The 16,334-nt window shown below is 38.6% G+C and overlaps 1 protein-coding gene across 6 annotated transcripts in view; it reads left to right on the plus strand.

Moving 5' to 3' along the window:
• armc9 (armadillo repeat containing 9) overlaps positions 1 to 16,334 on the plus strand; it is a 77,175-nt gene that overhangs the window by 24,308 nt on the left and 36,533 nt on the right. For all 6 annotated transcript variants that reach the window (XM_012962524.3, XM_012962522.3, XM_012962526.3 and 3 more), the window contains 5 exons: positions 1,303 to 1,460; positions 4,437 to 4,535; positions 12,675 to 12,709; positions 14,428 to 14,539; positions 15,629 to 15,721. In XM_012962524.3, coding sequence (XP_012817978.1) covers positions 1,303 to 1,460; positions 4,437 to 4,535; positions 12,675 to 12,709; positions 14,428 to 14,539; positions 15,629 to 15,721 — 497 coding nt within the window. The remainder of the gene's footprint in view (positions 1 to 1,302; positions 1,461 to 4,436; positions 4,536 to 12,674; positions 12,710 to 14,427; positions 14,540 to 15,628; positions 15,722 to 16,334) is intronic.

Here is a 16,334-nt window from a genome sequence, read left to right on the forward strand (position 1 = left end):
CTTAAATGCAAAAATATGGGACAAGAGTTAATTATTTACAGTGTAATAATCCTTCGGTTTTACTCTTCTGCCACCTTGTGGCATAATAATGCTTTGTACAGAGAAGTCACCTGCTCCTAATTCCTGTCTAGCTCCGTCATACTTCATCACAACAAAAAATCTACCCATCTCCATCCTTTTACTGATTTGTAAACATTCTGTTCTATTCCAGATGTTCAGTATTCCCCTAAACTAGTTTTACAAGCCAAGATTTCTTCTTCTATTGCACTTGAACCCTCCATAATAATGAATGCATTTGAATTTATTTTGGTACTTTGTACCAATACAATACATATATCTGAAACTGCGGCCATCTCTGGGCTGGAATCCTAATTTCTATGGCCACCTTCCACATTGGATGTAATAATCCTACTGTACAGTAAATTCATTTTTACAGAAGAACCTTACAGAGCTAAAGTGGACGATGGAGTACTTATTTTTCTATAGGATATTCTAATTATATATATGTTTTGCCTAATTGAGAACTTGCCTTCGCTAGCCAGTAGCTAAGCTTGTGTGGAACTTTATCGAGTTTTGCTAAAAACTTGAAGCTTCTGTCTCAGTAGGTTTTTTCAACCCCTCTACTCAATGTCTGTACGTTGACAGAACCGTAATCCCCCTTTCAGTGTTCATACAATATATTCAAGTGTGCATTTTTTTGCTGAAATCTGCACAGTAATAGGCAGATTGCAGTCCTGACAGTACACATACATGTAAAGCACAGTGGTGGTGGTGGTGGTGGTGGTGGTGGGGGGGGGGGTGTCAAATCAGAGTATACACAATGGGGCTGATTCATTAAAACACGAGTTCGAATCCCGAACGGGAAAAATTCGGATTGGATACGATAATTTCTGAATATCGCAAATATCACGAAAATGCTTACGAAAAAATCATATTAGTCACGATAATATCGTATTGGCGATCCAAAAGTCACGAATTTTCGTACCGAATGATTGTAAACAGCGGTAGAACCTTTCCGAATTTTTCGCGCTGGTGTACGAAAAAGTTGTGCAAGCGCGAAAAAATTCGAGAAAATATTCTCCGAGCATTCGTGTCTTAATAAATCTCCCCCAATGTGTGTTATTAGTCTAAGAAGTTAACAGAGGTAGTCAGCACCCAACTGGTTTAGTGGAACAAATAATCTGTAATTAGTCATTATAATGCCAAGTTTAGAAATGGTCTTTATGTGACACTTTTTTTAGCTGGATTAATTATGTTGGTAAAGTTTCACTTATTTCTTTTATCACTTTTTTTTTTTTTCAGAGCTACTGCAGCAGTTACAACAGCAGCTTATGGAGACTGAGCACAAGGCTCGTACCTATAAAAAATGCTTTAACAGGATGCAGTCTGATTACCATAATCTGATTGGGGTCACTGCTGATCTGGTTGACTCTCTGGAGGCTACTATTAATGGAAAACTGGTAATGAAAATAAGCATTTTTAGTTAGGACTTGTATAAACCTGTGAGGGTCATTGTATCTGACAACATACTTTCATATATTCATACTGGTTATATAAATTATTATCTGCAAATAACAATCGTAATATTGACCTTGCTCTTGAGTTGGGGAAGATTGGTTTTATTAAGGTGTGCAGCTCTGGTAACAAATAATGTAATGTTTTGAACTCCTCCAACTAATGTCATTAAAGAATAAGTAAACCTTTTTTTTCTCTTAAATCTCTAAAGTTTACCACCCCCAGAATAACATAGCCTTCTCCCTGCATCCTGATTTTTATTTCTTTGTTTCAAGCAGCTGAACAGCAGTTCTATAAGGTACTTTCTTGTCTAGTGTGAAGCCCTTCCCCTTTTGCTTTCTCCTGTCTAATGACCTCAAAGAGGTGCCTACTGCGCATGCGTAATAGATTTTAATTGCAGCAGAGGCAGTAATCATGCCAATAGGCACCTTTTTGAGGCCTTCATAGTGAGAGAGAAAAGAGGTGTCAGAAAGCAAAAGGGGGTGGACCTACACGCTAGACGAGGAAGTAACTAATAGAACTTGTAACAGAGAAACAAAATAAATCTGCATGCAGGGAAAAGGGTATGTTATTCTGGGGGCTGTACCAATAATTTTAGAAAAAAAAAGGTTTACTTCTTCATCTAATGTCATTAAAGAATGAGTTGGAGTTCAAAATAGTACTTATTTACCAGAGCTGCACACCGTAGCAACATGTGCAAGCAGCATGTTTTGACTCCATTAATGAATGGTGTTAACTACATGCATTTTTGTGCAGTTGTTAATAACTACTATTTCTTTGACAATGCATAACCCACCCATGCTTTATAATTCTTTATAAGATAAATGCTGTCCTGACCCATGTAAAATTTGGAAATTTGTTCAGAGGAAAAGGAAAAACAGAAAAAAATGTCATAACAAGCAAAAGGCCAAACAAGCAAAAGTGGTAAGAATGGCAGAAGGAGGAAGAGGTGGTCGGAGAGGAAAGAATAATGACAGTAAAACCAATTGAGAAATTAAACAGCAGATGAAGAATAATGGAAAGAAACAAGGGAGTGAATTAGGTTTTTAATCCTAACAGGTCCTACATTAATTTGCTGTACCTACAACTATATTCATTCATGGTTTGATGTATTTCTTTTGCTGATGACTTCCTCGCACACGTGAGGCTTGTGCCCCCCCATTGTAAGAACTGTTTGGCTCAGTGCTTGTTCTCTTATGAATTTGCTTTTCTTTTTTTGGTCTCCATTTATCTGCCAAGCTTCACTACAGTTCTTACCTTTTGCTTCCCTCTGTCTGTCCATAACAGTATTTCATATTGATTCCCCACTGCATTCCCTGGTCTCCTGTTGTAGTGAATGCAATTACAGAACAACTCTTTGCTGGATATTCTGAAAGTGATATTAACTAGCTTAAATATTTATCATTGCGTTTTACTGCACTGATGCCTGTGACAAACCTAAAAATTAGCACAATAAAGTCAACGTCCAGCAGGTGGCGACATTGGGCAATGAAATCTACTGCAAATTTTAAATGTTTTTAAAAAGTTCAAAGTTTTTAGTTTTGTAAGCATTCTTGTCTATACCATAGTATTCACTTAATCATGGTGTCTATTATTTTATAGTGATGCTAATTTATCAAGTAATGCACACATGGCAGATCTCAAGCCCTATTATAAATAAACCCTTGGTTCCCAAACTGTGGGGCAGCTGCTGCCCAGTAAGGGCCTGAATCAGTGGCAGGCCATTTTTTTGATATACACCTGAAAATCCAACCTGAAGATTATGGTGAAATTTAGATCAAATACTAGTTTGCTGTGATAATTTTGTAGTTATTGCTGAATTAAATACAACAACACCAAAATTTGCTCTAAGCCACTCAGCACATCAAGTCTAATTTAAAATTTGTAACAGCGAGTCTCAATTAGCATTCGCTCACCCCTTCACAAGGTTGGTCCGGGCGCCGTGCCCCAGACCCTTCACCCAGGGAAAATTATTTTCATGACTATTTCTTCATTAGATTATCATGTAAATCACAGTTTTTTTTCGTGGACACTCACCACACTGATCCAGTGGTTCGGGTGCAGCGCCCTAGACCCGTAGCAAAGGGAGACCCAGCAGTCACAAGCACAATTTCTCGATGGGTACGCACTCCAGACACGGGTGAAGGGGGTTTAAGAAATAGCTTTATTCACATTTGTCCTGACGTGTGTCGTGTTTGTCATACCTATGACTATGTGTTGAAAAACACGAAACACGCCAGGACAAATGTGAAGAAAGCTATTTCTTAAACCACCTTCACCCGTGTCTGGAGTGCGTACCCATCGAGAAATTATGCTTGTTATTGCTGAATGGCTTAAACGGTAAAAAGTCAGACAACCACTGAATTACCGCTGGGGCACTGGTGTGGACCTTGCATGAGGCAAGGTGATACTCTTGGCTCAGGTGACCGCACCCCACAAGTTACCAGTGGTGCCAAAAAGCCATTCCTGGTAACTTTAAGAGCCAAAATTCTCATTATTATACCAGAATTTTGTCTCTTCTAGTGCTGCCCCCCCCCCTTTGACCTGCTTTGCCCCTAGTCTATGGTCCACGTATATGGAGTTAAGCATGACTTTATTAAATTACCTTTATAAGAACCTTTATTAAGCCCATTAAATGGATGGTATAATCACATGACCTGCTGAAGATCACCATGTGTTATATTAGGTAGATGGTGGATCCCTGCATTCACGCTTTGAGATCTATGCACACTGCAGAAAGCTACTGAAAGTCGGAGCTTTCTTTCCCAATGCCTGTAATGCAGTATTATATGTAGCATGTTGCAGAAGTGTGGATTATGGTTAACAACTCATTTGGCATCCATGAAGGAGGGCTAAAATTCTATTTCATATATTTGTGGAATGGTTCTTTAATGGTCTCCATCTCATATCTATGTCTATAGATTACTCCAGAATACCTACAAAGTGTATGCACAAGGCTTTTCAGCACCCAAATGAAGCAAAGCTCAGCTCAGAGTATCGATTTTACCCGCCCTGGAACAGTAAGTGCATATGGTGCATTGCTTAAACTTGTGGTGAACTTATTTCTAAGACAAATCTTATGAGTTTTATTTAACAACAACTGCAATAAAACAAGTCTTACAAATAACCCTGTTTAGAGGCAGTAAAATTTACAATGCTATATAGATCCTAATGATGTCTCATTGAGGTTATATGCTTTTTAGCTTTTCAGTAGAACCCTGCATAGCTGCTTCAGCTCTTGTTATTTATTTTTGATAATTGAAAGGTTAAGCATTTTTCCGGGTTAATTATTAAACCTTTTAAATGCTTTATTAAGAAGTTTCCTGTAAATTGTTTGTAAATTCATCATTTGGTGGATTTTTATTGAGCAGGTGTTATTAAACATTTAGACTCTTGGCACATGACTTTTTTTTCTCCTGCAATGTAGTAGGCTTTGCTACCTGGTGAATTCCAAGAAACTTGCTTGTTGTTCACTCCTTCTTCGCATTGTGATTTTCCCTTCTCTCTTCCTTATCCTTTATATGGTGTTTTTTTCTTTTTCTCCTTTTATGACCTCCTTTTGACTTGTCTAATCCCAATCCATCAAGGCAGAAAGCCACAGGGAGAGGATCAGGTCACTCCTTTTCTTGAAGCGCTTAAGCAGCACTATGCTATTTTAGAGATCCTTATTTGAGCTCATTGCAGTCACTGGATTTCACTGGAAGTGAAATTTTGGATGAAAATTTATTGTCTGCCATAGTTTTTTTGGAACTATGGATGATTGGCTAATAATAGAATAGTTTTATAATTCTTGTGTTACATATCTATAAATTTTTATATGTCAGTGAGGTGCTTGAACTAAATGAGCCTCTGAAGTTAGAATATTTTATTTGTATGTAGATTTTTGATTCTTATTCTCAAAATATTACCGGGGGCAGTCTGGCTGAATAGGTTTGTTTTTAATTAAATGGTTTAAGATGTCAACTCTTCAAAAATCAAAATGCCCACCTAATTGGAGCAGTGCTATATGCAGACATAGTTACAGCGCCTGTTGAAATCTAGAAAAGGTAAGTAGTAATGTGATGTGCAAAGTTTGCTACAGGTAAAATCACCTATAGCAACCAGTCAGCAGGTAGCATTTACTGGTCACTTGCTTTAAAGTAGATACCTTATTGCTTGGCTGCTGTGTGTTTGCTGCATCTTGGCAGACTTTGTGCCTTGTATTATATATGAGGGAATAGTGTCATAACTAAATGTAATCATGGCTCTTTTATTGGCCTCTCATGAGCTTTTTTGCTTTATATATCATTACTTTTTCCCTTATCCGGAAAACCCCAGGTCCTGAACATCCTGGATACAGCCCTTCTGAAGATCCCAAAAGTTGGCCTAGGGCCCCTCTGAGGATTGGTCTCCTTCAACTCCACTGTGGGGCAAAAACTGTCTCCCCACTTCCACTCTCTCCCAGGTGTTGCCAGATGGGCACAACTGGGTATTAAAACCCTAGGTAACATTGTCACTGGTAGTGAATGTAAAAGCTTGGACACAATACAACAGGAAGTTCACCCACCTACCAAACTTGTCATTTAATGGAATACTGTCATGGGAAAACATGTTTTTTTAAAAAAAAACAAACGCATCAGTTAACAGAACTTCTCCAGCAGAACCCTGCATTGAAATCAGTTTTTCAAAAACACAAATAGATTTTGAAATTTCACATGGGGCTAGCCATATTCTTCATTTCCCAGGGTGCCATAGCCACGTGACCTGTGCTCTGATAAACTTCAGTCACACTTTACTGCTAAGCTGCAATGGGAAGGTAGCAAGATAGTAGCTCCCAATAGATATCAGAATAGTAAGAAATCCAAGTCCGGCTTATGACTCCTCCAGTTACATGGGAGTAGGAGAAACAATAGCTACTAGTAGCAGCTACTTGTTGTGGCTACTAAAATAGACAATGCTGATCATTTACTGATAACAATCTTTATGTGATTTAGCAGAGGCAGTTCTCAGTATTATCTATGGCAGGGTATTTTCTGGCGTTTAGTAGCCGTGATAAGTAGCTGCTACTAAGTAGCTCTGTGTGTCTTCACCCTTATGAGCAGCACTGGCTCCTTCTGAAAGCTCAGACTCAGGCACAATGCACTGAGATGGCTGCCTATACACCAATATTACAACTAAAAATAAATTTGTTGGTTCAAGAATAACTTTGGATGGCAAGACGTGGACTGATGCTCTCAAATTGGTCCCAGATCTGATCATTTCTATGAGGGATAGATACATACAAATAAAAATTTTAAACAGAGCGTATTTGACCCCTTACAAACTGGCAGAAATGTGTTAGAATGTATTGGCTCAATGTCCCAAATGCAGGGATGAGATAGGCACTATGTTTCATGTTTTTTAGTCCTTTCCAGTAATTCAGAAATTTTAGGAGAGGTTCTACAATTTCCCAATGAGAAGCTTGCTTTTTCAAATATTCTCTCCACAGAACCCTGTTTGCTAAAATTATTGAGGACCCCATAACTTCAATCTTACTCTAGAATGTTCCACTTACATCTGATATACTATTTTAAAAAGGCATCTAACGCACTGGAAATCCCTTGATCCCTCTCTCCTACAATTTTAGAAAAATTTGGCGAATGACTTCCTCCCAAGCCAGAAAATTACCTGTCTAAAAAGAGGTTGCTCAGAGGAATAGAGAGCCATATGGGGATTTACTGAATGTCTGATTGTAATAATTCTTTATTCTGGTAAGTTATAATGTGTATGCTATATGCATTAAAGGAACAGTAACACCAAAAAATGAAAATGGATTAAAGAAATTAAAATATAATATACTGCTGCCCTGAACTGGTAAAAGTTGTGTGTTTGCTTCAGAACTACTACTAGAGTTTATATAAAAACCCTGGTGTGTAGCCATGGGGGCAGCCATTCAAAAGGAGAAAAGACACAGGTTACATAGCAGATAACAGATAAACCCTGTAGAATACAATGGTGTCTAATCTGTTATCTGCTATGTAACTTGTGCCTTTTCTCCTTTTTTCCAGCTTCAATGGCTGCCCTCATGGCTACACATTAGCTTATTTATATAAATTATAGTAGTGTTCCTGGAGCAAACACACCAGTTTTACCAGTGCAGGGCAACAGTACATTATATTTTTATTAGTTTAAAACACTTTCATTTTTTGGTGTTACTGTTCCTTTAACATTCTTACAGACTACACTGGAAAGCAATAATAAAGCAGAAATAAGGAAGTAAGAGGAATGTAAAAAGGTATTTGTCACTTCTCTTTTGCATTCCTCATTTCCCTTTTTTCTGTAGTTGTTTGTAATTGAATATTATGCAAAATAAAAACTTTGAAAAAAAAGTGCACTGACATGATAACTGATTATTGCCTTCCAGTGCAGACTGAGAATCTTAATGCATATAGCACACACCCAATTTTAGTGAGTAATAGTTGTTGTAATTGCAGCAATAAAGCAGGATGTGCCTTAAAGGACAAGGAAAGGCTAAGTCACTTAGGGGTGCCAAAATGTTAGGCACCCCCAAGTCACTTTAATCGCTTACCTTGTCCCCCGGGCTGGTGCCCCTGTTAGGAGAAAACAGCACCAGCCCGGGGTACCTGTAGCGAGCGCTTCCTCCTTCCGGCTTCGTTTTGCCATGACTAAACGGCAGGCGCATGCACAGTAGAGTGAAAAGCCGACTTCTCTGTTAAAGTTCGGCTTTTCACTCAAAGAGGTGAAAAGCCCACTGCAAAGAGGGAAGGAGGAAGCGCTACAGGTACCCCGGGCTGGTGCTATTCTCTCCCAACAGGGGCACCAACCCGGGGAGTAGGCGATCTAGGTTACTTGGGGGTGCCTAACATTTTGGCACCCCCAAGTGACTTTGCCTTTCCTTCTCCTTTAATCCATATAGTTTTATAGACATAGTTCAGGTATAGGATCTTTTTTCTGAAACTCTTGGACCTGGGGTTTTCTGGATAAGCTTGCTTTCAGTAATTTAGATTACCAGCACTTTTGAAATTTTAACATTAAATAAACCCAATAGGATTGTTTTGCCATCAGTACCCTGCCATGTGGCTAGGGTCGGACTGGGCCGCCGGAACACCGGGAAAAATCCCGGTGGGCCCCGGCGGCCCAGTCTGACCTTTGCCGGCGCTCCCCCTTCTGACTGTTCCTCCCCTGACGCGTTCAATTTATACGTGCTCGGGGAGGACGTCAGGTGGGGGCCCTGGGGGGGGGTAGGGGACACGGCTGACTTGGGCACCTGCAGGGCCCCTGGAGCGGGAGCCCTGTTGGGCCCTGCCCCCCCCAGTCCGACCCTGCATGTGGCCTCTACTATAGCCATTGACCATTTCTGTATGATGGGGTTATATGGAGGGAAAATAAATGAGTAAACGTAGACTGAATAAAGAACATGCCAACCACTGTCCGTGCAGTCCAACACTGGATGACCTTCCGGTATTTGGAGCTTTCTGGATAATGGGATAATGAGTTTTCAGATAGGGAAGCCTTAAGAAAATTTAATTTCAAATACAATGTTCCCTTTAAGGTCAACTTTCCACATATCATTAGTAGCTTTATAGTAAATGCTGTACCTTCATCTGAAACCATTTTGCTTTTCTTATTGGTGCAGATTAGTAGAATAGTCTTCTTAAAACTGCCTTCATAACTGGATTATTCTGCTGTTTGTGCTCTCATGTGTTTTCGTTTTTCTCTTCCTTTCTGTCTGACGTTTTATTTTATGGTATTGCTGTGTCCTCATTAGGGGTGTCACTGTTTGGGCTCGTGCCATGAGGATAATGTAAGTTTAAGATGATGATGCTATTCTGCACCCCCTGCCTGCTGCATTGTGCCCTGCCTTGCACTGGGACCTTCAACTTTAAAACCACTTGGTGTGCTCACAGTCTATGAATGGTTTCAAGTAATTAACTTAATTTGATGATTTACCTTTAAGTTAATGAAAGTGAATGAGGCACAAACTTATATTTGCATTTGATCGTTGTAAACTTACATGCTTTTCCACCACCCCACAGCGGTCAGTCAAATAATTTAGCATTAATAATGGTCAGACGTACCCTAATACTGCATATTCCACAGTAAATTACTTTATATTTAAATAAATTATTTTGGCTATAAATTGTTATAAGACTGATTGCCAGACTATTTTTTTCATTTTTACTTAAGCAAATGCATTAGTGGGCTATGGCTGATCTGATTATCCCTGAACACACATTTCCACCTGAATTGCTTAATTCCTTGCAATTAAACTTAAAGTAGTTATAGATAGTTTTGTTAGTGGCAGTCTTGCAATATTAAATTTTATAGCGTTGCTTATTGAAATTTAAGAAGTATTTATAGTAAAGTATATGGGTGGAGGCATTTTTATAATGTAGTGAAGTGGGTCGGGTTAATCCTTTGGCTGTGAATCTGACAGTTTTCAGTCATCATCAGTTTAGCTAATAGCAGTTTATGCAATTATAGCTTAGATATGGTATAAATGTTAAAGGTAAAAACTAATTAAATGCCTGAGACTAGTGTCACTCCAGCTTTTTTGGTAAGGTGCACTTCCCAGCACATCATGATACCTTTCTGTATTTGGCAGATGCTAGTAGTTGTACAGCAAGAACAACAACATGGGAGCTGCAGGTTTGACATTATTGACTGAGATAATGCTGTCTAATTTTTGGCTTCTTTGTGAATTCCAGGGCAATAGGCCAAAGGTGCAAAGTTGCCAAAGAATGTCTGTGTGCTCTGCTGTGAGCCAAAACTCTTTGTTCCCTATTTAAATCACATGAGGGAGCAGTGATAGTCCCCCATCAGGGAGCACAATTTTTGGCTTAGTGTCCCCTATCAGGAGCTTGCCATGAATGCTTCCAAAGGGTAAGGCAAAAGCGTGCAATGGTGAAAAACTGCATTTAGATTTTATTTCAAAATAAAGGGAATCCTGTGAGTTGCCCGAGTGCCTTGCTTCTGTATAACAGACGCAGTTTATTTTGTCTCTGAAGAACAGCCAATGCCTTTGGCCAGTGCATTCCTTGCATTAAAAGGATAGGAAAAACAGGACTTGTGATGCATCTGGCCGAGTGCACAGGGATATATTGGCCTGTCTTTTGTATCTCTAATGTAAACATCTTATCGCTGGGAAGTTTTCAAAGGACTGATTGGTGCCATGTCCTGCATAATTACATACATGTTTCCATTTAACCAACAATGCTAGTTTTTCTCTTGGGAAAAACAGGTAAAGAATTGAAAAGTAAATAGCATTTAAATGCGCTTTGCGTCACTAGACCCACTTAAAAACTATCCCAAGAATATACATAAGATAAGAGTTGCTGTTATATATAAAATATTTATTATAGGTGTGACTTTTTTAAACATCCTGTTTAAATAGGTGTCTCTGAGGATGAGTACAACAAGATGAATTATGTTTTGGAGATAAGAGAACAAAGTATGTTGTTTATTCTGGTTATAAGCTGTGCAGAGATATTGATACACTTACATACTCTCTTATATAGATATGATATATATTATACAGGTAGTCTTTTGTTTCCATATCCGTATTCATAAATGGTTCCCAATGAAAACATTATATATAGTAGCTGCAGAAATATTTGTAGCTTTTGTACTTGGTTTATTGAGTGTATTCAACTAGGGATGTACCGAATCCACTTTTTTCAGATTTGGCCGAACCCTGAATTCTTTGTAAAGGATTCAGCTGAATGCCGAACCAAATCCTAATTAGCATATGCTAACTAGGCTTTGGAAGGGTTAAGTGTTGCAGAAAATTGTCAGAAAATTTTCAACTTCTGTGTTTATGTGGCAAAAAGTCGCACAATTTTTAGGATTTGGATTTGGTTCAGCCAGGAGCTATGATTCGGCTGAATCAAAATCCTGCCGAAAAAGGCTGAATCTTGGCCAAGTCCCAAACTGAATCCTGGATTCGGTGCATCCCTACATTCAACTGAAGGATTGTAGGCATTTAAGATGATTACATCCTGTTCGCAAAATTGTAAGAAATGGTAAATCCATATTCTTTTACAACCAGTACCACACACAAAAAAGATAGTTTTTTCATATTCAGTATTTTTTTTTGGTCATGTGACACCAGCTATCTCCGTTTTTGTGTGAAATGCCATGTTGTCTTCTATCACTGCACAGCATCCAAATTATTTGTTTCCGTAAGAAATGTGTAGGAGATGAGGGCATAATGATAACATGATAATAGTATGCATTTATCCTTTCTTTACAGGCCATAAAGCCAAACATTAGTTTTAGTACATAAGTGCTTGTAGGAGGTAGTCAGGTGTTACTCATGGCTCTGCATACCATAAATGATAACAAAAAAATATATAAAACTAGCCTACTGCTAACAAATATTTAAAGGAGAAGTAAAAAGTTTATGTTAACAAAATTACATAACATAAAATGGGCTTGGTTTAATCTGGGTCTCGGTTGAGATATGGAAACTAAGGGTCTATATTATTAGCAATGTGATATAAACTACTAAAACCAGCACAGATTGCCAAGGCTTGGTCAGGCTTTTATGGCAGTGTATACTGGCCAGTTCAACACGTGCAAAACTGATAGAATTGCACCCAGGCAATATCTTTCTTTTTCCATTGATGTGAGTCCCGGCTAATGCCAATCTTATATACTGTATATATTATGTGTGTGTGTGTGTATAGAACAGTCTTTTGATTGAGGCTGGGCCAGATTTTTGGGAGACTAAAAAAAAACAGCTGTAAAGATCTCTCATCCAGTCACCAGTGCAGATGCGGCTAGCAGGCAGCATGTGGCCCCCAGATCTTTGCCACCCTAGGCCCAGGCCTTTGTGGCCTGCCCAACAAATGTGGTCCTAGAATTTGATGCCTGACAAAGCGTCAATTCATACATCCTTTACTTTTTTTTTTTTTTTTTTTTAATAAGATGTGTGACTTGCTCTGTTAGAGGTTTTGTTTATCTGGCTTGTTTTGCATGCTTGTTAAGCATGAGAGCATCATTAAAGACAGTAGGGACCACCTTACTAACATGATTGCTTGGGGTCTTTTCTATGAATGTGCAGATATGCACTATGCTTCATGTTGTCCTCTTTATCTACTTAGATTTTGGTACAGTTATATCCAAAATGTTTAGCTACAATACACCGATCTCAACAATTTCTTTTCTTTTATCCACAGGCCTCTTCTATGCTGCGAGCATCAATAGCACCTTTGTAAGTTTACTGCCTTATAGAACAAATATGCATATGATAAGTAAAATGGCATATACAGATATGGGGCTTATTTATCAACAGTGGGCACATTTTACAATGGAGCATTAACCCACAGCAATTACATTTTTGCTTTTATTGTGCTACATAAAGCTGGCAACTTACTTGTTTTTTAAGAGGTGTAGGCCAGTACCTTTGTTTTCTAAATTAAGGATGACTCCTATTGTTTGGACCAGACAACCAGGTGACCACTAATAAGGCTGCTTCCTCTCTGAGTCAAAGGTTTCAGTGTTAATTAATAAAATGTAAGAACTATATCATATTATTACATTGAAAATACATTTCGCAATAATCTTACAGAGGGACAGTTGTAATGATGTGGATGATGGCATACTGTTAAGTATGCACTGATTCAAGAAGCAACTTGGAGTTAGATAAATACTCTCCAGCTTATGTAGGAATTCTCATCAATGGCAGTCTGTGGAGAACTTTGTAGAGAGGGTTTTCTAAGGTCTGTTCCAATGCACACACCTCTAAAAAAGTATAAAAAGAGTTTACAGACAGTGGTCTAATGGTTAGATAGGAGTCTGTTTATCCTTTTCCCAGTTACAGATTCATTGCAAGTTTAATATGCTGCAAGAAGCCAAACAGTTCGAATGTGTGTTTCCTACAGTGAATACATATAATTGTATAGGTTATATTTATTTTATATCGTTTTGGTCAGATAATCTGATACTTTTTATAGCCCCCTCTCCTTTCTCCCCTGTTCTACCCATCCTTTTTTTCGTATCCCTAAGATTTTCCTCTGTTTCCTTTTGCCCACTGTCATGAATGAAGCCTTAAATCAGTGCAGCATTTATTTGAGTAGTGTCTGCTACTAGTACTGTCAATAACTTATACAAGAAGCCATGCAAATCTTCATCTTCATTTTTCACTGCAGTGCCAATCATGACTGAGCATATGCTCCAATAAAGAAGCTTGATAGTAACTAGATGGAAGTCTTATTGGTCACAGGTTATTGTGTAGTAAGGACAAGCAAATATTTCAATTCTTTGCTGATAATTTGGGCATGGAAGGGCTCTTTTCAATAAAGTCTGTAAACAAAGTTCACAGAGCAGTCATGGCTGGTGTCACATATAGCACTGAATACCATTATTCAAATACGTTGAGCTTTCAGTACCCTCAGTCAGTATATTTCATTGAATGTTTCAACTGAAAACATAGCAAGTGCAAACTCAATACATATGTACATATGATTTGGTTATTTGTAGAGTTATGCTTTCCTACCCAGTACACATAATTGCTGCATACACTTCAGTCTCAGAATACAGAGTTGGGGCAGCTAGCTACATGCTCCAGCTCATTTACAAAGCAAATCTGCTTCAGTTCACTAACCCATAGAAACTAAACAGAGACTTACTTTCATTATTTTTTTTGCAGTAGACTATTAATATTATAAATAATTCAAGTGTTTTTTTTAACCCTGTCCTGTAGTGTAGAAGAGCCTCGTACATTGAAATACAACTTTCTCTATATCCAGCTCAATTGAGCTATGGTTGTTTACTCCACAACAGGTACAATAACCATATCCCTCAGTCAGAGACAAAAACACAGGCTGCTTCAATCAATTCTTAATGTAATAAAAAATATGAATTGTAGCAATGCATTCGCCCCTTTTTTTCCTCTATTGATCTGTTGCTTGTTTTTAATCGGTGATGCAGGAAACAACAAGAAGTGCCATTGTTTCCATCCTTGGATTATGAAAAGCTGAAGAAGGATCTGGTTTTTGGGAATGATCGCTTGAAAGCACTTATTCTGCAAGCCTTGCGTTGGGTGAGGGAAAAAGTTGCCTCTCGGCTTTATTCACACACACACAGCAGTACTCCTCTCCCTGGCTGCTTCTTACATGCTAGGCACGTCTATAGACAGCCTTCTGCTTAGGGCCAGGATTTATCCATAGAACAGAACTTGCCCTGACTTTCATCTGCTTTCCACATTAAAAATGGTTTTTATTACACATGCATATTGTGCTCCTATTTGCTTTTCATTTTTTCTACTTCTGGGGATTATGTAGAAAGTTGGTAAAACATTCTCCTTGTCCAGTTACCTTAAGCAACCCGATATGTGCTTTCCTTTAGTACTGCACTAGTTAGTAGAGTAACTGCAGGTCTGAACTGAAACCTGGCATTTCAAATACAGAGGCCCAAACAGCCACCCATCAGCCCCATAAATAGTGACTGTCTATGGCATCTTACAGCTGCCCCTCTGGCATTTGCCAGAACCCGCAGATTGCCGGTCCGGGCCTGACTGTTTTTTTTTATAGATTTCTAGAGTAATTTTTGTTGCGAGTTGAGATACTGGCCTCAGGCGGCAGCACCCATTAAGTTACCAGGGGAGGCAAAAAGCAGCAATTGGTAACTTAAGGAGACAAAATTTTGATTTAAAATCGGAATTTAGTCTCTGCTTATGCAGAGAGCATTATTGAGATCTCTTCACTTTGTGATTCAGCCCCCTGCAACACAGGGAGCGAGGGAAATGCCCCTGAATATGGGTCACCCATATATTTCCTCAATGCATTTTTGTTACATGAAAGTTAAATCATATCCCTTTTTTATATTTAGCGTTTAGGATTCTGATTCATAATGAAAACAAACAACTAAATATTCTATATGGCATAATAATATGTTAGACTGACAAATATCTTCCAAATTTAAAATATTACCAAGCTTGACTACTTTAATAATACTTCCTGGTCCACCTAAAGCTGTAACGCTGTTCTTTACCACATGAGGCATTCTGAATGCTGCTTTGCTTAGGCCAAAAACAGCGGTAGTCAAATGTCGCAGTCGCCTGTCATTGCTTCCCATACAAATGCATGGAAAATAATCTGGCTGTGATATTTTCTGTTTTTTTTTTTCTTAGCGCCTTACTAGGTCTCAGCCTGGAGAGCAGAGGAACACAGTCTTGCAAGCATACATAAGCAATGATCTACTTGATTGTCACCACAATGAGCAGGTGAAAGGCCTAGGTGGCATGTATAGGGTTAATTGTGTCCTTGTTGATAAAATACAATAAAATATTTATATGTCACCATTTCCTCAAAGATGTGTCTCGGTGTTGGAACACTATGCTGCTAAATCTGGGGTTTGGACTCTGCTCCTCCCTTGCTTTTCATTTTAATGACAGGAATGGGATCCCTTCCCTTCCTTCCGAATTACAGACCATCTCCCATAGACTCCATTATAAGAAAATAATTCTAATTTTTATAACTGATTTCCTTTTTCTCTGTAATAATAAAACAGTACCTTGTACTTGATCCCAACTAAGATATAATTAATCCTTATTGGGGGCAGAACAGTCCTATTGGTTTTTTTTTAATGTTTAAATGATTTTTAGCAGACTTAAGTCATGGAGATCCAAATTACGGAAACATCCCTTATACGGAATACCCCAGGTCCAGAGTGATAAAACCTCAGAAAAGATACCTTGCCCTTACAGCTCTTGTGTAAACCATGTGATAGTATATAGAGAATTGGACCAGTGGTCCATCCCCCAGACACTCCTTCTTAAGGGACCTGTATGAAACACTTACTTAGTACATGTTCCTGGGTCAGGTTTCTTGAACACT

The sequence above is a fragment of the Xenopus tropicalis genome, chromosome 5, assembly GCF_000004195.4.
Source record: "Xenopus tropicalis strain Nigerian chromosome 5, UCB_Xtro_10.0, whole genome shotgun sequence".
Lineage (NCBI taxonomy): Eukaryota > Metazoa > Chordata > Amphibia > Anura > Pipidae > Xenopus > Xenopus tropicalis.